The 21,967-nt window shown below is 38.6% G+C and overlaps 2 protein-coding genes across 11 annotated transcripts in view; one reads left to right on the forward strand and one right to left on the reverse strand.

Annotated features, from left to right (window-relative positions):
- The first annotated feature begins 748 nt into the window (after nucleotides 1-748).
- Nucleotides 749-1,321, forward strand: LOC129722983 (uncharacterized). The gene is made up of 3 exons (XM_055676888.1): nucleotides 749-952; nucleotides 1,089-1,175; nucleotides 1,235-1,321. Exons 1-3 carry the CDS (start codon nucleotides 854-856, stop codon nucleotides 1,259-1,261), a joined length of 213 nt encoding a protein of 70 aa, XP_055532863.1. The 5' UTR covers nucleotides 749-853; the 3' UTR covers nucleotides 1,262-1,321.
- Nucleotides 1,322-7,870: 6,549 nt separating this feature from the next.
- Nucleotides 7,871-21,967, reverse strand: part of LOC129720570 (uncharacterized) — a 116,219-nt gene continuing 102,122 nt past the window's right edge. For all 10 annotated transcript variants that reach the window (XM_055672059.1, XM_055672050.1, XM_055672056.1 and 7 more), the window contains exon 13: nucleotides 7,871-21,954. In XM_055672059.1, the coding sequence (XP_055528034.1) occupies nucleotides 21,754-21,954 (201 nt within the window). In that variant the 3' untranslated portion in view covers nucleotides 7,871-21,753. The remainder of the gene's footprint in view (nucleotides 21,955-21,967) is intronic.

Consider the following 21,967-nt stretch of genomic DNA (forward strand, 5'->3'; position numbering starts at 1 on the left):
AATCGATCTAAACAATCTGAAATTTCTTTATAAAATTATTCAACAGTTGCAATAGCAACCTTCGCAATGGTACATATTTCTCTCGTAACCATGAAAAAACTTTACGTTTCCAGAATGCGTGGTAATTTGTGACGAATCGTCAGCTTTGTAAATTTACAGAACGCTCGGTAATTCGTGACGAATAGTCAGCTTTGTAAATACCGACTCATGCAGCAATTTTTGATGCACGCTTCGTAAATTTTCACTGAGCTATCTTCTATGTTTGACGTTTTAGCGAGAATGAAAAATTACCGAGCGCTCGTCAAGCAAATAAATTGGTGAACAGATTGCTGATGGCTCAGCTGTTGAGAACTCGTTAAAAAGATTGCTGAGTTCGGTAAAATAAACTAAGTGTGTATCACGAGGTAGTCCGGATATATGATAATATTCAATTCAACGGCTATCAGGGGTATTTCATACACTTTTGTTGGATACTTTTCTAGTAGAGTACACTATAGACACTATAGACACTATATATATAGACCTGCGTAGTGAATGCCAGGAGCACTGGAATCGCTGGTTTTTTATATTCTTGTTATTTGTTTGACACAAATTTTTCGTTATGTTCATTTTGGCTCGCACGTTCGACAGTTATTTTGGCTCGCTGCGATTCAGTCCGCAGGTCTTTATATATATAGTGTCTATAGAGTACACCGGTATCACGAACGTCGTTTGTAAATAACACCCAAGGTTTTTCTCGGCGCTGGCAGCACTGATTGTCTTTCTGTCAAATTGCAGCTGGGTACTGTTTGGATATATTTTTCAGAATTTGTACATATAATTTTTGCGAATCAGTTACGATTCCCACAGCAGAATGTGGTTCGAAATCATACCATCGTTTGCTATCGTAACAGTGGTACTATCAGTTCCCGGTTTTGCTTTGTACGGACTACACAAGCTGACATTGGATAATGTAAGTAAAAGGCGTCGATGAATCTACGGCAAGTTTTACATAACAGTTTCTACTGTTTACCAGACATCGGGAGATTTTTCAGGGGAATTTATTCGATAATTTATGTTTTCTCTAATTACTTAAATTGTTTCGATAGGCATACCGGCGTAACATGGATCAGAGATGGGAACGTATTATGTACACAAGAGATGTGAGACTTACCGGCAATCCCTACAAGTGCAATGTAAGATTAGCCTACGATTTTGATGCTTTTGTGTCTCTTCTAACCTTATGATATTTTAGGGTTTGGATTCGATTCCGGATAAGTAAGAGTAACTGTGAGTCGGTGGCTAATTGGTAGAATAAACCAGCTTGTTTGAAAAACGGAAATGGCCTTTCATCTGAAAGCTTCGAATCAAGATGGTTCAAGAAAGTTCAAATCCGAAGAATTATTTAAAAAAATGATTTAAGATTCTACGATTGGGGGATATTGGAGATTGCTTATAAATTGAATGATTTTTTTTTTTTCTGAAGCCGTCAGATACCCTCTCATGTAAAAACAATTTGATAGGTAAATTGGAAAAAAATGACATTTTGATGTTGGTTACTAAATTTGTCACACTGTCAACAATTGTCAAACAAAATCTTGAGGTTTAGACCGAATATGACTGAATTGGAATTGCAAAATGAGTATACAAGTTTTGATTTAAATACCCGAAATATTGGGAAATATTTTCTGTAGGTTTGACTAAATTGATAACAAAAAATGTAAGATTTCGCACAAAAATTACTTTATCCACTAATTTTATTGCTAGCCAATGAATTTTTTTAATAGTTTGCGTCCCAAGTCTGGCGAAGTGGATTTTAGGAACTAGTTTGAACTGTCAATTGTGCTGAAGTATTGTGATCGCAGTGTACAAAATGGGATAAATATCTGCGCTTGTTAAGCCAAGAACAAATCTGCAAGTATTTCTGCTAATATTTTCATAGATAATAATTGGAATCAAATTATGTTGATGTTTTTTTTTTCCTGTTGGGTACATTTTCCACCGCGAACAGAGATCTGATGTTTTGTGGCGGGTCCCGATTTAATGTAAGCTGATAAGGTGTCGTAGTACTATTAGGTTGAATGAATGCTTTTCTAAATATAGGCATCGTCCCAATGAGACAATGAGACAAATATCGAATGGTTGTATTGAGCATTTATCAAAGAATTGCCTCCTTTTTTGAAAGAGATGTAAATGTTCTCTATCTAGGTTACAAAAGCGACGGGCATTATCTTGCCATTAACCTATCTGTTTAAAGTTATGTTCACTTTGGCAGTGACGCGTGACAAGGCCATTGAAGGTTCACAAGTCTTTTTTGAGACACTGAGCAATCGCTGGGTTTGTTTTTTGTAAAAGGTCAGATTCTTTTCAAGTCACTTTTCTAGGATCTGCTTTATCAACTCACCCTCACCTCACATCCAAATTCTCAATGTTCTCGTACCTGTCATTCATATATTCCGCGGGTCATGAACTGCTCGAATTGCAAACAACTATGCCCTAGTTGGGACATTAGACTGTGACACGGTTATATGAGAAAAAGTGATGGTGTTATTTTTTCGCTCCCATGCACTTTCAGTGTTCCTTATGGGTCCAACAACAACTGTGTAAACTTTCAGATCGATCGGTGGAACTATATTTTTGCGCCCGATCTTTAAAGTTTCCATACAATTTTATATAAGAAAATCCACTTTTTCAAAACTTATTCTTCAGAGATGTCCGTGTGGCTCCTAAAAATATATGGATACATATTTGTAGGAAATTTTCTGGGGAAAAACTCTTATGAAGACCGTAATGCGCTGCGATGCTTGGAGAAAAAGTTATTTCTCCCCAACGCCACCACCTTTGCGAAATGCAGGTCATATCACATACTTTTCTTATGTCTTCACATATTTTTGAGTGTCTTCCATTTGTCTTCACAAACAAACATGTCTTCACCGCAGGGTAAATGTCTTCCATTTGAAGACATGTCTCCCAATCTGGCATCGCTGGTGGACGAATCTCGTTGTCAGAATGCTTTAAGGCTTGTTTGATAAGGGTTAGAAGAAAAGCACAGATTTTATCCATCAATGTACGAATTTAATGTAGTATTGTTAGGAAACTATAAGATATGTTTATTTTACGTCGATTTTCGTTATTGGTGTTAATGTTAGTCACTTCCTTTGAAATTACGATTTGAAAATGTACTTGCATATTTTCAAACTGGTATTCCCCAATGTTTATCTTTTGCCAGTTGCGCCCTTATCGCAAATTACTCCGGAAATGATATCGCGTGAAATTTATTTTGGAGGCTTCTCCGAAGATACTATGAGCACAAATCACACCTTCATGCCTAATTCCATGCGAAATTATTCCTTATCCGCAAGTTTGAAATAACAGCATGCTATAGCTGTGTTGCTGGAAAAATTTCATGGGGAGCCGTTCATCAGACATTCAATCAGTTTTGGGTGAATAACTTTTTCTACAAGCATCGTAACGCTTTACGGTCTTCAGAAGAGTTTTTCCAGGATAATTTGCTACAAATATCATGTATCGATATATTATTTGGAGCCAACCGGACATCTCTAGAGAATAAGTTTTGAAAAAGTGGATTTTCCCATATAAAATCGTATGGAAACTTTTGAAATCGTGCACAAAATTATAGTTCCACCGATCGATCTAAAAAGTTACACAGTTGTTATATGACCAATAAGGAACACGAAAAGTGCATGGGAGCTAACATTTATTTTTTGTCCCACCCTATTGGGCCATAAGATTGGAAGAATCATCTTTTTTTTCACACAACATTTATTTGACACGGCACAATACAAATTAATGTTTTACGGAGTCAATTAAGTCTTATGCCCTATGGTCTAAAATATCTTATAAGCTAAAGGCAAATTTTTTATCCTCGCTGCCGACTACGAGCTGGGAAGAATCATCTTGATAATACTTGCAATCAAAAGCATGATATATGTTATTACTGTGGGGAATTTCAATATGAACCTTCAAAATGTTTTTCATACATTCAACAGAAAAACAAAATAAAGCAATCTCTTGAAAATCACTCTAAATGCAATTACTCTGATTTTCTTAAGAAATCCGCAGCAAGTTCCCTCATTTCTTTGAACATTTATGATCTATTATCCTCTGATGAGTGGGTTTGTAAATGGCTGGACCTATATCACTTAAGATCCTCTTATTGTGGTCATTCACTTTTGTCCAGTAACTCCTATCTCAACTTCCTCGAGGGGCCGACTGGGATACGAGTAACCTTAGAGGAGATCGGGTAGCCAACCCCCGGTCGGAACTATGGTCATATGCTGACTGGGTTGAGGGTTCGTACGGTTTCCCCATGTTAGGGGTGGCATACAACAGCGTCTGATCCAGAGCGGGCGGCTGAAACATGAAATATGGTGCCTCGCCAGCTATACCTAAGACGACAGCCCCGTCGCGAGGCTAGGTAGCGCTGCCCTAGTGAGGTAGTATACCGAAAATGAACTACTACGAACTATCTTGATAATAATACCGAACGGAATAATCGGCATGGACCTAGGTGAAAAAAAAGGACAACGATCATGGAAACTCGGTGTTTGGAATGTAAGGACTCTACTTGAACCGGCAAGTGCAGGTACTATGGCTAGAGAGCTGCGAAAGGTGAATGTGGAGGTCGTAAATGGGAGAACGTTAATTCCGGTCTGTAGTTCTGGCGTGAAAGCAGAAAGAGAAGTCGGTTTCGTGCTAATTGGGAAACAGATGAAGCGTGTCATTAGATGGAGGCCGATCAGTGATCGTTTATGCGTAATGAGTATTAATGGAAAATATTTCAATTACAGCTTAACCAATGTGTACGCACCGACTAATAATAGACCCGATGATGAGAAGGAGGAGTTCTATGATCTCCTTGAGAAGACGTACAGTGAGTGCCCAGGACATGACATCAAGATCAAGAAGATGCAAATCCGAAGATCGGGGCGGAAGGCTTCTATCGCTCCGTAAATGGTGGCTCTACTACGAACGCTAACGGACTTAGGGTTATTAATTTCGCTGCAGCCAGAAGCAAGGCTATCTGTAGGACTTATTGTGCATGCTGGAATATTCAAAAGCACATCTGTTCGTTGACTCGGATCACTATTTAACGGTATGCATGATGTGTGCCCGGTTGTCGAACGCATTGAAATCGAGGACAATAGAAAAGACACGGTTGAACATCCAGCGGTTTTCAACTCCATCGGAAGAAACGTCAGCATTGGGAGCGTGTTCTTCCGAAGGCGGAGGGCTACTTGTCCAGGCACGTTGCGAGGAGCTTCAACGAAAATGTCAACAAAATCAGGAACCGAAACGTGTCAGCCCTTGTCATGTGCAACGACCGGTAGGGAAACTAGATTACCGATAAATCAGAGGTGGCCAGGCGTTGGAGCGTTTTAGTGTGCTGTTGAACTGCATCGCTCTCTTGCTTTACGAAAACTATTAACTATTGAACCTGGATTATAAAAGACTGAGCAGGCGCTGTTTCGATGCCCATCAACATCGCATGCAGCGGAAATTGAAAACGAATCCAAAAGCTCTCTGATCTTTTGTCAACGAGCAAAGAAAAGACCCTGGTTTACCTTCGACAATGTTTTATAACGGTGAAATTGAAGCTGATTCAAATGGCCTTTGTAGACTTTTCTCGAAAAAATTCAGCCGTATTTTCGTAGAAGAAACACTCTCTTTAAATCAGGTGGCCGCGGCAACAAGATTTGTACCTTCGAACGCAATGTTGACGGATATCCTTATTGATAACGACAATATTCTCACAGCTGCCTCTAAGCTAAAATCGTCGCTTTCTTCTGGGCCTGTTGCAATTCCTGCTATTGTGTTGAAGAAGTGTATTGAAGGTTTGCTACAGACACTGCGACACCTGTTTCGTTTATCACTGCGTACCGGAACCTATCCAACTCTTTGGATGTCTGCCTTTGTCTTCCCGGTCTTTAAAAAAGGAGATAAAAAGCAACGTTGACAACAATAGAGGAATTTCGGCATTGTGCGCGGTTTCAAAGCTGTTTGAACTGGTGGTAATGAATTCAGTTTTTTTCGAGCCTTTGGCATCCCTATACCGAGTAACAGTGAATGACAATGAACTCATGTCCTGGGCTCAAATTAATTTGTGCCCGCTGTCAGCAGTAAGATAAAGATATATGAAAAGAAGCGGTGATATGATGCCAAAGGGGTGGTTTTTTTCCACTGCAAACCCTTTATCTCCGATGAGCAACACGGGTTTATGCCAAATCGATCAACCGCCACAAATCTACTTTCGCCAACCTCGTTCGTCTACGAAAAATTTGAGAAGAACTGTCAAACAGACGTAATATATACTGATTCGTCTGAGGCTTTCGACAGGATCAATTATAAAATCACCCTAGCTGAATTGAAAAAAAAATGGGTTTCGGTGATTCGCTTTAGAGGTGGTTTGAGTCTTATTTAATCAATCGTCAGCTCAGCGTGAATATCTCTAAAAGTTATTCTGCTCCATTTACGGCCACTTCATGTATACCTCAGGGCAGTTACCTGGGACCGCTAATCTTTCTGCTCTATTTTAATGACGTCAATAATGCGCTCGATGGGCCGAGACTATCGTTTGCTGATGACCCTAAGATTTTCCGCAGAATTGAAGTTGACGATAATACACTGAATCTCCAGCAGCAAATCGATGTTATTACCAATTGGTGTGAACGGAATCGGATGGGATTAAATCCAATGAAATGTTCGGTGACTTACTTTTGACGTAGAAAGTATACAATTAAGTTCGAATACAAAGTTGCTGGCGTGATGGTTCCTCGCGTTGAACACGTGAAGCTAACGTTTAAGCAGCATATCAACTTCACAATTGCCAAAGCTTCGAAGAACTTAGGCTTCATCTTCCGAAAGACCAGAAACTTCACAGACATTGACTGCTTAAAAAGCATATACTGCTCGCTTGTTCGCTCAGTTATGGAGTATTGCTCAGTAGTGTACTTGAATGCAGCTGAAAGAATCGAAAATCTCCAACGCAGGTTTCTTAGTTACGCCCTTCGACAGTTACCTTGGTATGATCCATTAAGACTACCAAGCTACAAAAACCGATGTCAACTCATCCGTCTTGACCCTCTAAATGCTCCAAGGAATACAGCTCGGGCTTTAGTAGTATTCGATCTCTTGACAGGACGTTGTGATGCTCCATCTCCACTAGCGCGCATCAACATCCAAGCAAGGCTGCGTAGTTTAAGAGGCAGTTCATTTCTCCGATTAACCCATAGCAGAACGAACGTTGCCGCCAATGTTGCCATAACAGGGTTTCAAAGACTGTTCAATCGTGTGTCGCATATTTTTGACTTAAATGTTTCGAGGATTAGATAGAGACAACTATTTTTAGATTATTTCAAAAATGTTTAGTGTTTGTAAACTTTAAGTTTTATCATTGGGGCCGTTTGAGGCCTGTTGATAAATAAGGAAATAAATGAACGGCGAGGAAGACAGAGAGGTCGAAAGGAGCAGGATAAATTTTTTAGAATAATAAACAAGCTGTGGGTCCACCACCACCGGTTAAGTAATTGGACGCGCTCAATAAAACACTGATTCAACCGATGGTCCTCTATGGTCATGTAGCATGGACACTAAAAGAGTCTGGTCGATGAGGTGACATACGTAACACTGGCGTTTTTTATGGTACACGTTGCCCCCCTCCGTACCTTGTTCTGTCCAACTGCTCGACAAATAATGAACAAAATGAATTTTCTTTTTCTAAATCAACAAAATTGTTGCTTCGGAATGATTTTGAGTGCAGTTGCAAAAGATTTTTTTTTAGAAAACGTGTTTTGCGAATAGAAAAACATGAATTTCGGATAACTTCCAATCACTACACACCGGCCTACTTTTTTCTTACATAAAAAGCTTCCTACTTTTCTTTCATTTATATTTGTTGTCTATTATGTTTGCACAAGTGTTTTTCTGTTTTTTTTTTTTTTTTTTATTTCAACATTAAATACATCAATCTGCTAGTCAGCAATAGTTACTCTTACCTTTTAAAGGTACTGTACTTGCCAAGATATCTGGTTGATACAAAATATTTCTTCGCCTAGTTAATATATGCGTATGTGTTACGCCTATTTAATAATGCGTAGTTTATACTTCTCTTAAAACTTACATTTTGTTAATTCATACTTTTTGTGTGTCTGCATTTGTAACATATGAAAACCGTCATTCGTAAATATGCTGCTGGCACAGTTTCTGGCTACTTTTTTGGTAAAGCACACGCCACTTACGAATATAAAACACTGTAGAAAGGGATATGGTTCGTACAGGGAGGTTCTAGGAGGCCATGAACGAAAGTACAGGGTAAGCTCGAAAGGAGCGTTTCGGTAGTAGTATGCTATGCTTTTTTTCTCTCTTCAGAATTGACAGGTGTTGGTTTTCTTATTTATTTTGTGCAACGTCATAATACTGGTATTGTTATAATATGTTATTCTCAATAAGTATTGTCAATGGTTTCATTTCTTTTAAAATGTTTAGCTTGCCTTTAACTTCTATTAATATTGTCTCCGGTTTATTCTGTTCCTTTTAAACTTTGTTTTGTGAACACTAGAGCTTGTCATACAATTATGTGTACGTGTAAAAGTGTACGCAACACAACTTCAGCTGAAATGAGTGAAATGTTACTGAGATCTTACGGTTTACAACTAAAAGGCTGCAACTGATCGACTTGTGAGATGGACATTTTTATTGTCGTGTTTCCTAATATGTGAGCAATTCTTTCAGCCTAGGTTATTCCAGTTGTGACTCGGTTTATTATTTGTTTATCTCATGTTTTGCAAAACTGTGAGATTACTTTAGATAATATGTTTGTTTTGATTCGACCTTTGCGTGTCTATGCGTTGCTGCAGCTAAAAAGCTTTACGGATTGCAGAGTGTTTTAAAAGTTTTATTAAGCTTGTCATTCCATCGAATGTTTGCTCGATACACTGGCACTACTTTCTAGAGAAGTGTATTTTTATGGTTTATCCTGCATGATACATGTTTCTTCTTTGATTGATTTTTCTCTTTTACGGGTTACATTCAACTTTCTGTATAACAGATATTAGTATTTTATGTATTTTTATATTTATTTCTCCTATATATTTCCAATATCAAAAGCACAAAAGTTTTTCTGCGTTTGTTTTCTATTCCGTAGTATGGTTTGTATCTAGTCCTTGCTGCTCAAAGTGTAATGATATTTTATCTTTTCAGCTGTTGCATATATTTTTTATCTCCTAAACATGAATTTATTTTTGTTGTATATGAAGAAATACATAAAATCTATCATTTTCACTATTAGATTTGCGTGTGTATGATCTATTGGTAGATGGTAGCAGCTAACGAGATTTGTATATGTATAAGCCAGTTTATTATGCCTCTCTGTTTCGTAATTTACTGTGATTGAAACATTTTGAATTTTGTCGGAATGATAACATATACTGTGCTTTTTTTACGTATCGACCTGAAAAAAAGTTGCGTTTCTGCAATTTGTTATATGAAAATATTTTGATAAATTAACCATATCCACGACTGCTACTAAGCGGCTTTGTGCTAATTGTGCTAAAATAACGATGTGACACATAATGCGACAAGATATCTTTGCAACTTGGCTGTATATGATAAATAACTTTCTCCTAAATTTGGCAAAGGAAATTAAACACACACACTAATCATTAGATACGGTTTAGTAAGTGGAATCATTCCATCGTCTTCTAGGGTGGTTATTTACTGTTGCCCTAAACATTTCATTTGTTCGCCTAAGGTGTAGTTAAAGCTGAAACCCACGCATATTTAGTTTGTAAATTATTGTCAAAATTTATCGTTTTTTTACAACTCATCTTAAAACAATACTTATCGGTTTAAGTCTATTAGATACAGTTAGTCCATTGTAATCTACTTGTGAGCTGATTATCAGCACACTAAAATATTTTCTGTTGTGTTGATTTCGTTTAGAATATATGTATACTTTCATCAAACTAAACTGCTACGGTGATAATCGCAAACGCGTGTTTGCTAAAAAATTGAAAAACATTGAACGGTTCGGATGAGTAAACTATATCCCCTGGTAGCACATATAAAGCTGTATTGTATGGTAACCACCTTAAGCTTCTCAATGTTATTGTTTTATTTTTGTTGAATTCAAGTGTAAAAAAACTTAGAAAGAAGTTTTCGCATATTTTAGTCGCAGTATCGGGCAAGCTTCGACAAAGTACACTGTAGTGTCCTTTGCAACTTCGTTAAAGGCTTTAATAAATAGTTCCGCCAGGATGTGCGACTTTTGCATATGTATAAACAATTTGCTACCACAAATACCAAGCGTAATTGTGTGATTAGATGGAGCCCCGTTTCAAACAATTTCTTATGCTACAGTTGCTGTGTTAGCTTCACATGAACGAATATGTTTTGTTTGTCTCACAAACTTATGGTTTACCTCTTAATTAGGTATGGTTATTAGTTACTAGTGGTATATGTATATAAATTTTAGGCTCTCAATGCAGCAGTTTCCTAGTTGATTTGATCTTCATTGTTTCACTTTTGTTATTGTGTTTTTAGTGTAGCTTATTTATTTTACCATAAGATATTCTTTATCAATAGTCTTTACGAAGTAAGGTATGCGAACTGCTAGAGTTGACATTCGTAAAAAAATGCGACTTGTCACTAGGTGAAGGGTTCTATCTTGTTTTCTACATAGTAGTTTTCTATGAAGGATAGCTAATACAAAAGATAGTTGTTTCTATCATTCACTTTATAAAAACTGTTTTAATAAATCACACTTTCTTTACAGTACATGGCTCCTTTCATCTTTGTGCTGCGATTCTAAACACTTAAATTATTTTTTTCATATTTTCGACAAATGGATTATTTGCTGTGGAGCGTTGCGTCCACAGCACAGAACTATTCCAACATCGTTCTCATTTTCTCATAACCTTCCACCATCAACTTATAAGTGACAAACACTAGTAATTGTACAACTAATAAACCCAAAATGCTGACTACAACATATACCGTTGCCCCCAAATCAATCTACATAATTTACTCTTTTGGCAAGATTACCCATCAACATTTGCAACGTCAATAACAACTAAGCTTGGCATGCTCACTCTGATAAAATACTTGTAAAAACATTCCTCTCTACTTTATAAGTACATACTGCAATCAACAACATTCCATACGATATCTAACTGGCTAAATCATCAGTATATATTCAAATTTTGTCAATTATCAACACTGTCGGACTGGACCGGCCGTCCCTTCATCTGCTCTAATACTTTAGGATTATTGTATGTTTTTGTTCAGTAAAATGTGCTTCGATTCGTGTTGTGCATGGGTTTCTTATTGTCATTTGTTTCATCTTTATTTGTCAGACACATGTAAACTTTGAAGCTCTCTGAAACTATTTAAAAATTTAACGAATAAACCTTCTTGTGTGTTTGTAATGCCGGAATGCGGAATTGACTGATCTACTGTTTTGCTCGTGGTTTAAAACTTTGTGGCTTTCAGTTACTTATTTAAATTGATACTGTCTCTATAATATACTATAAAGCTAGATGGGTATGTTGTGATATTATTGTCATTTGTTGATACTTCTTGATAAATCTCTTGTTTTTCGCTCTCGGAAGAAATCTCTTATACTGGTTGGATACAGTTGATAGTTGATAAGTATGATATGTTCATTTGTCAGAACTGTATCAATTTATGCTTTTGATGACGTAACGAATTGTAGCAGTGACACTGTATTACAAAAATAACACATAGTTAATTTTTGAAATTAAATCAATGTTCATATTCTACGCATAAAAGAGCTGTCCAACTTTGAAATTCACTTAATGTGACCTAGATTGAAGCTATTTGTGTGATCACGAATTCAAGGACAACAAATATGTTTTCGCTTCTCACACGACGCGGGTGTTCATATTCGAATTCCTTCAGGTTAACACTGATGTTCACCTATTTTTTTCTTGCATCTTATAGATTTCTTTCTCAGCCTTTCAATGCCGGTCTCAGATCGAGAATCGGTGGTTGCAAACACGGCCAAAATTGCATTTTTCTGATATAATCCAATATGGCGGCCAAATTCGACATGGCGGCCAAAATTATGATTAGGGTCTGCAGAACGATTTCCCCGGAAACTAGCTTTTCCCGCGATTCCCGGATCCCGAGATATTGATTCCCGGGATCCCGGGATTCCCGAGCTCCTCGAAAAATTTTCCATACAATATTGCAATAAAACTAAATATTGTATCAAAACACAAAGCTTACGTCGTGAAAGTGTAAAGTAGCTTCAAAGTGTGCATTATACGAAGCAAATATTTGCTTGAAATGACGATCAATATTTGCTTGCAAATTATTTGCTTAAATTATTTGTCAAAAATATGTGCAGTAAACGAAAAATTAAGAAATATTTTCTTCGTCCAATGTCTTTTTTTGTGAGTTTACTAATGAGTTTACTACTAAGCGGGTAGTTGCTTGATTTTTTCTTTGTTTATTGACAAAAATTTTGAAACCTGTGAATTGATAAAAAAATGGAAATTGAAAATATAAATTAATAAAATTCAGTCAGTAACTTGGGTCGTGGCCGCGATTTCACATTAATTACGTAGGCATTCAAATGCTCTAAATCCTGCCTGCCAAACAGTCAGCTTTAGCTTCAAGAAACTAAAAGTATTGGACTCTTCAGTTTCTAATGAAATGTAGCAAGAGCTGGAATTGGTGATTTAGAAGTATCCTAGAAATCAGACACCAGCGGTGATTCAGCGATCTTAAGCAAAGTTTTATAGAAGGGAATTACATTATTTGGGCTTAACGAAAAATTGTCAGCGGATCTGAAGCGATTGTTCGACGGCATAAAAACCCTGAAGCCTACCCTTCTGCTAACATTTGCTAGAAAAATCGATCATGAATTTCTGGAGTGAACTTGAATAAGCTTTGTTTTTCAAACCGTTTTTCATGCGAATTGATAATGAAATTGTAAACGATTGTTTGATACCTTTTATAAATAAACTTTATTCGAAATCTCCATTTTGCTAAGATTTTTTTTTCCATTCCCAGTTCCCGAGAATTCCGGGGAATGAGATTTTTCATTCCCGTTTTTCGGGAAATCCATTCCCGGGGATATTGCAAACTTGAATTCTGATTACTCCAAATGAAAATCCTATCATTCCTCTTTACAGAAAAGTGCTACTTGTAGTAGGTTCCATAATGAATTTAAGAGATATAGCTCAAATAAAGCATCAAGAATTGCTAAAATTTTCACTTTTCTAGAAACTATTTCACCCCATAATGACCAAAATAATGATAAAAAAAATGGCATTATCATTTTTTTCTCTATTTCTAATAACTATGTGCATTTATATCAAATTTGAAAGACCTTGAGCATCAAGTGGCCTGGTTGCAGCGTGAATTGTTCAGTTATTGTACTCTTTTAGGGTATTGATGAGCAACTTGTGCTATTCTTATTGGTAGGTACTATTTGCTCGTTCCAAAATTTAATGTGAACTGAACTGTGTAATGATAATTGGTTGGTGAAGACAAGTTAAGCTAAATATGCTTCTAAATATTTCGAATTACGAGATGCACTTCAGTAATTATTCAAGTGGTTGGATTGTGTCACTATGTATTGCAAAAAAAAAAATCATAGTCAAGTCAGAGCAATTATTGTGCGTTTTAAGAGGACACATTTGTTGATTAGGGCTTGAACTTTTGCTTTGTAGCATACTACCCAGCAACTCCTATCCCAACTTCCTCGTGGCTCCAGCCGGAATACGATAACCAAGTAAAGATCATGGTAATCAACCCTTGATGGGACTTGGTCGTATGCTGACAGGGAAGGTGAGGGGGGTGACCTCCTCGGATGAAAACCAAACTTTTCAGAGGGTCTGTTTTCCAGGTCCGCTGAACGCTATAGCCAAGATGGCAGCTTCATCACGAGACTCGGTAGCGTGGCCCTAGTAAGGCAATTTATCTGAACAAAAATTCTAGAAAATAGAGCTTAGAGTATTCGGCACGGACCTAGGCAACGAAAAACGAACCACGAGTGGAACTGCCAGTCGTCAAATTTTGTTGGCGGAGTTCGGCGTCGTGGCGCATCTGTCGCAAAAATGAGAGGGTGTGGAAGTTCCGTGGTGACAAGGCCTAGTTCTACCAGAGCGCTGGAGCAACCAACGAGCTGAGATCGGGTTTTAGAGTGCTAGACAGAATGCAGGCTCACTGGAAGGTGGTGTGTCTGTTGAGGATTAAAGGTCGTTTGTTGAGGATTAAAGGTCGTTAGACCTGACGATGAGAAGAAATCGTTCTACGCGCAGTTGGAGGCAACATACGACAGCTGCTCGCCATGGGACATCAAGATCGTTATTGGGAATAGGCCCAGGTTGGAAGGGCAGTGATCTATAGATCGGTGATAGGGCCTTACAACCTACACACCGACACGAACGACAACGGCCAACGATGCATTAACTTCGTAGCTTCCCAAGGCCTGCTTAATAGAAGCACCTTTTTTCCCCCAAACCCACCTGGCGATCACTTTAACACCGAACAACAAACCAAGATGACCACGTTCTCATTGATTACCGGTTTCTCGTGAACATCACAAAAATACGCCCCCTTCGGGGTGCGAATATAGGCTCAGATTAATATCTCGTGGCAGTACGTTTCACACAGTAAGTAGGTAACGTCGAGCAAAAAATACGAGTGGTTTGACCGGTATTGTCAGCAAGCGATGGAGAGGAAATAACTAACTTGGAGAAGCTATCAAGAGAGAATGCGGCTAAATATCAACGAGTTTCGATCACAATTCTAAGGAGAAAGAAACGCTAGCAGGAGAACATTAGTCGTGAAGAGCTGGAGCAACGGTTTGGGGTAATGACACGCGCAAGTTTTACGAGAAGGTAACCAAACCCGTAAGGGCTACATACGAAGTCCGGAAATGTGAAGGGACGTGGAGAGAAACTTGGTCTTAAGCGAAAGCGAGGTGGTCGGCAGGTGGAAGCACTTTTTCGATGATCACTTCAATAGCTGAGCAACGGATAGAGTGCCTACAAACGGTGTCAAAGGAAAATTTGGGAGGAAGAGAGATTACCTCAGGAATGGATGGAAGTAGTTGTATGCCCCATTTATAAAAAGGGCGATCGGCTACAACGCAGCAATTTTCATGGTATAACGCTGATCAACGCCACCTACAAAGTCTTTCTCCCCTTGCAAAAGGAGTCGATCGATGTGGGAACCCCTGCTAGATTCACATCGAACATCTGGTTATTTATACTAGGGATGTTACGGATATCCACATCTGCAAATGCGGAACATCCGCATGAAAATTGACATCCGCATTCGCATTCGCATCGTACCAAAAAAAAAATGCGGATATTGAAAAAAAAAACATCCGCTGCTACGGATTTCCGCATCCGCGTCAGCGAATGCGGAACATCCGCATAAAAATTAACATCCGCATCTACATCTGCATCCGCAATCACATATCCGCATCCGCATCCGCATCTGCAGATGTCTGAAAAATCACATCCGTAACATCCTTGATTTATACAACCCTGTTTACAAGACGAACTGTCATTCATTTTCATTACACATGTTTCCTTTGCTATGTACAGTTATATTATACTTTAATCTCGTTATTAAATGAGTATGCCCAACAAGTTTCCGCACTTGTTTTATTCCGCTTGTTGCTTCATTCCTGCGATTCCCATCAATCGAGACCAGTTGTCATAGCATGACTACGGTTTTCCGTATAATCTGACACGACTTATCAAAGCTAGCTTGGATCGAGTCCTGTACGTTTTTCAACCTACAAGGAATGCTACGGATATCCGCATCCGCGAATGCGGAAAATCCGCATGAAATCACATATCCGCATCCGCATCTGCAGATGTTTAAAAAATTACATCCGTAACATCCCTGAACTCTCACGGACGGTGATCATAGACGGCGATGAATTCGAAGTGATAGATGAGTTCATATTCTTGACATCTCTTGTAACCACGGACGGAGAGCTTCGTAGCGGCAAGGTTACAGAGTCCGCTTTGATAAGCGAGTGGTCGTGGGTTCGAATCTTAGTAGAATCAGACCATTTGGTTGTCAAAGACTTTAACATGAGTTCATTCTCAGGCTCTCGACTATATACCCTTCATTCAGGATGAATTCTATATAGTACCCTTGCTGACTTTCATCCTAACAAAAAAAAGTCTCTCTTATAATAAAACTGTTCTTAGTAACGTATAAAACACTGTTCGTTCGCTAACTGGGCTGAGGGCCTAGCCCAGTTAACGAATATCGCTCGCTAACTGGGCTGACATTTCAAATGTCGTCAAATTTCGAGGGGGATTTCGATGTAATGGCGCTAGGCAAAACTCTTAGCGAAAATTGTAAAATGTTTTTAACAAATACACTAAAAATCCTGATTGATGAACAGATAATGAGAAAAAATGAATTGTTAATTGATATTAATTGCAGTACGAATCATTATAGGTAGTCCATCTTCTCAGGAGTAGGACTACCCGAATCACAACTGGCTGACTTTTCTGCATTAAATATGAAAAGCTTGTTGCTTTTTGAGTTTGAAATATAACCTGTAAGGACAATATCGTACGTACGTTACCTGAGTTTCAAATATTACATGCACATACATTAACTACAGGATGTCTAAACAGTATTAAAGCCTCTCGATTATCCACATGATTAGTATTGACGAATGCATACGTTGTTTGGACGCAATAATTTTTGACCTAACATGACTAAACTACTAGGGGTCTCTGTCACGGGACAGATGTCACTTTTGTGAGAAGAGTTACCACAAATCATACATTTGCTGCCATATGGCAGTAACAAATTGTGGTATTACGTGAGCTTATGGGTTCCTCCATATCGCTTGATGTTTTCATAGTCTATTCGCTGGAGAGCTTCGTAGCCGCAAGGTTACAGTGTCCGCTTTGATAAGCGAGTGGTCGTGGGTTCGAATCTTAGTACAATCAGGCTATTTGGTTGTCAAAGAACTTTAACATGGGTTCATTCTCAGGCTCTCCACTACATACCCTTCCTTTAAGCTGAATTCTATGGTACCCTTGCTGACTTTCATCCTAACAAAAAAGTCCCTCTTATAATAAAACAGTTCTGAGTAACGTATAATAGTTCTCTTCAGGGAATTGTAACTATGCGGTCTTGGCTGGAGGAACGAGGTTTCGATAAAACTCCTTCCTCTTGACAAAAATATAAGTCCTACTTATAATAAACCTGACCAGAGGTGAAACATTGAGTGCCCCTCCAGGGAATTGTGATTGTGACGCGGTGTTGGTGGGAGGAACGAGGTTCGATAAGACTCCTTCCTCTTGACAAAATAAGTCCTTCTTATAATAAAACTGATTTCAGAAATATTTACCCTCTACAGGGAATTGTAATTGGCGATATTGGCACGAGGAACGAGAGTTCGATAAAACTCTTTCCTCTTGACATAATAGGTCCCTCTTAGAATAAACCTAGCCAGAGAGGAACGTAAGGTGTAGCCTCAGCTCAGGGAATTGTAATTTGGCGATACCGGTAGGATAGAAAAGAGGCTCGGTATAGTAGAGCAGTAAGCTTGAAATGAAAGGGTAAACTCTCACACACAAGCAGGGATATAAATAAAAATAAGCGTATCATTCACTTCAATAGTGATACTGCCAATAATATGAAGTGCGGAGTACAGAAAAACACCTGGGCAATATCACAATAGATCAAAATGTCTCTGGTCGCAGTGATGAGTCCACACAGAGAAAAAAAAACACGGACAATAACACAAGTACACTCAAAATAATTTTCACATTATTGTTACGTGAAATTTCCTGTACATATTCATTTTCTGTCATTTTGCATGATTTATGTGACAAACATAACATCTACGTGAAAATCACATGCTTACTATGTTTTATCACGTAGCATCTACGTCAACTTGGCAACGTCAAACAAAATAAAGTTTCGCGTGAACTCTTCGTGCGAAAATACACAGGAATCAAAATGGCGAAGCTGTTGTCTGATTCAGTCTTTGAACATAAAAAGGAATTTCTCGATGGCTTGCCAATAAGTGAGCTTTAGAAGAACCATAAGAATCCGACATCGAGTCTCGAGCTTACAGATTTTACACAGATTTAGTTCAAATGGCGAGGAATTACCTGAACATAAACAGTTGCAGCTAACAGTAATTATCGCCGGCGAATGTCGCAATATCATCTTGTCATTGTGTATGTCGTTCAATTCATTTACGAATTGGCGATTTTGCATGCCCGTGCGACTTATTAAACAACATATTTGTATAATTTCTAAAAACTATTTTCAGTCTCTCAAGAATTCGGGAGACCACAATTGAAAATTATACGTTGTATAAAACGTAGTAGCTACCAGACAATCGAATGCATTTCACTTTGCCGGTAGTTGAATTCTACGTAAAACGCATATGTCTACTGAATAAGGTTCACAGGATAAATCATCTCACCAGTTCATGATGAACTCAAATGACAATCACATAAAATCTACGTGAAAATGACAGTGGAAAATATTCACATAACTTTTCCGGTAATTATAACGTGAAAAATATTTTAAGTGTAGGTAAAGAGATTAAACGACGTATTGAAGCTAGAAATACGGCCTACTTTGGCCTGCGTAGGGTGCTTCGATCCAGGAGCCAGTAGTTCTCTATGGAATTAAAACCGTGACACTGCTTGTGGAGGACATACGCGCACTAGTCGTATTTAAACGGAAAGTGTTGCGGTCAATATTTGTTGGAGTACAGACCGAAAGCGGAGAGCGGTGCAGGCGTATCTATAACGAGCTGCAGGTACTACTTGGAGAGATTCCCATTGAGCACCTGACGAAGGTCGGGAGGCGGCGATGGATCGGACGAGAGTGCGGTAAAATCGGGTCTCTTCAAGGACCTCGCCGGCACCAGAAACAGAAGGACTCAACGTGCTAGGTGGCTTGACCAGGTTGAAGCATCTGCGAGTGTAGAGATACCTAGTAAATTGGCGACGAGTAGCCCAGAACCGAGGAAAATGGAGGAAAATTCTTAATACGGCACTAGTCACCACGACTCTAGGCCGCTGGAGAAGAAAAGCAATTTTTTCAAAAGAAATTTTGATAAAAGGAAAGAGTCTCATCGAAACCCCTCTTGCCAATACCGCGCCATAATTACAATTCCCTGAAGCAAACTATCATACGTTCCTGTGACTACATTTTTATAGTAGGGATCTATTTTGTTAACATAAAAATCAGCAAGAGTACTGTAGAAATCAGCCTTAAAGAGGGTACTTGGTAGAGACCTTGAGAATAAACCCATGTTAAAACCCTTTGATAACCAAAATGGCCTGATTCTACTAGCATTCGAACTCCTGACCATCCGCTTGTTGAAGCGAATTCTGTAGTCTTGCGGCCTGGGAGGATTCAAATAATTTCGATATTAATTAAGACATATCATTTATATCACTGACATGATTTTCACTGAGAATTGACACGGGTGACATTCAATATCAGTGTGATGAGAGTTTGAGTTTCATCTTACAGTGTCGAAATTTTGCAACACTGGCCAAAAACTGCTCCGTTTTGAAAATACTGAAGATTGTGAAGTTGAAAGTTACCGGATAGGATTTGGAAGAGGGCAACTACGTGTACTCCCTTCCGCGCCATCCAACAATCGGTCGTTCTTCAGCTGAATTGGTTTTAGAAGACAGCCAAAATGTACATCGATGCAAAACATCACACCCAGGAATCGGATCTTTAGGTTCATGATCGGGTTCTGATAAGGAATTTGCTGCCATCGAGGTATCTTCCAGAGTCACCAGTAGATGTGACGAGAAAATGGTGTGACTTGTTCGGCCTACCCGAAGAAGTTGAATGCCACGAAGAAAACACTGATCGACAGGGTACTTGTAATGGTTACACCTTCTTCCAGTTCTCAAGGTTGTGCTAGTACACGAATTTCCGGAACCTGGAAGGAAGTTGCTGAGGATGTTGTTTACGTCCAAAACGTGAAACGAAACGCCCTCTCCGTTTTAAAGATTATGAGTTGCGAGGTTCTAGACATTTTATATTAGAAGTTGTTCTAGTTTAAAATAACCTGGGAATCTGGAAAAAGGTTTTTTACCAGCAGAAAAAAAAAAACATAGTCAAACTATTTGGTTTAATTCAATTTTCTTTGGAAAAGAGATCAATTTCAACCAGTCATTTCTTGCTACGACATGTATTATTGCAGTTATATGATTTTCCATCATTTTCATAGTATGCTCAAATATTCGATCGCAGACTCTGACTGAACACGAGGATTCATGTGTTTAATAGTGTTCCAAGTAGAACGCCATCGGCGCAAAAACTAAAAAAAACGGAATAAAATTAAAGCATTCAATTTACAACAGCTCTCAATTAAAATTCATATTCTCGAAATTTGAATTACTTGAACGTTGTCTTGCGAATTGGTTGCAGAGAATCAACCAGATTTAAAACCATTGAAATTTATAGTCACTGGATAGTTAAGTCCTTACATTCTACCTGCAAGTTTTACCGCATATAAATGATTTCCGATTTATCGCAGCATTCAGAAAAAAATGGATTAAGACTACAATAGAATGATTTATCCTGATTCCACACGCGACAGCACTAACCGATGGACAACAAATGAAGCGGGAGAAGTGCAAACACGTGGCGGCCCACCAGCAGTGACAGCGTCTTGACGGTGGTGGCGAATAGAAGACATCTCGGCCAGTGGGGTCTGAAGATTGCGCAGGAGGGAAAGAAGAAGATCTTTTGAATTCTGATTTTTCTTTTTTTTTTCGCTCTAGATGAAACGATGCCCGTTGGCTGCTGTGGCTGGTATAACAGAACGGGTACACAGTTTGAACGATATTTTGCACATGAGTGAAGCTAGCGGAAAGTGTTTGCATTTAGCAAATGGTAAATATCAGCACTGGAAGTTGCGAAACGAGAACCTTATTTAATGTGCTTATTGGTTCTATCTGCACCCGGCCATATGAATTACGTTTCTTCTTAAGACTATTACTGATAAGTTAGTTAGTTAAAAACATTTATGAACAAATAATTGCTTTAACGTGAGTCATATTAATAATAAGAACTGCTGAATAATCTGTCTCAGTAGTATCGAGACTAAGGTAATAAAGAACAAGATGAAAATCCCGTTATGCTTCATTTTCATCGGAAGCTTTCGTTTCATTTCACCCACATCATAAAGCGCACTTGTCTTTGTAGGATGATTTTTTTTTATGTGGCTAACGAGAAAAGCTTTTCTTTATACTGCCCTGTATGCAATCGTGTTAAACGAAACGCACGTTAGATCTTAGAGAGTGTGGGTCGCGAAGGTAATGTGTCCTTTTCCACCTATGGTGTTGTTTTTTTCGCAGAATATTTCTTATTTTCTTTGGCTTGAGCTTAAAAACATTAACGTCCATCCCAGTGGCGGACGCTGTAACATTGATGGGGTTTGTGGGGCTACTGCTGAGAATTCGTTACGTTTTTCAAAAGATTCCTTTCTAGTGTAAAACGATATCTTTTTTTTTCATATTTTTCTTTAGAATTGTTCTGTTGGATTTTATTGTCGTTTATTTCCCCATCCTAAAACACTTTTGCCAATATAGCAAATTTATTGTCTTGGTTGATTACTAACTATTGATTTCGCACAAGTGAAATAGTTTCCCTCGATGTGTATATAAGCTTCTTCCCTAACTGATGGAACAATTTTTGTTTGCTGCTGCTGATGACTTACCAATTGCTGCCGTCAACCGGATCCAATTATCGGCCAATGATGTCCGTCTGCAGCACTGAGTGGTTGTTAATCTGGGCCAAAATCCATGGGATAAACTTTGGCACATTGGCGTATACCCCGGGCAGTTTGGGATGGGCACAGCGTACGCCCCACGACACGATGCCACCAACGAACCATCGATCCTTCTCGTTCGGGTACGGACAAAGTAGGGGGCCGCCAGAATCTCCCTTCAAACAGACA

Source organism: Wyeomyia smithii, chromosome 2 (assembly GCF_029784165.1).
Source record: "Wyeomyia smithii strain HCP4-BCI-WySm-NY-G18 chromosome 2, ASM2978416v1, whole genome shotgun sequence".
NCBI lineage: Eukaryota > Metazoa > Arthropoda > Insecta > Diptera > Culicidae > Wyeomyia > Wyeomyia smithii.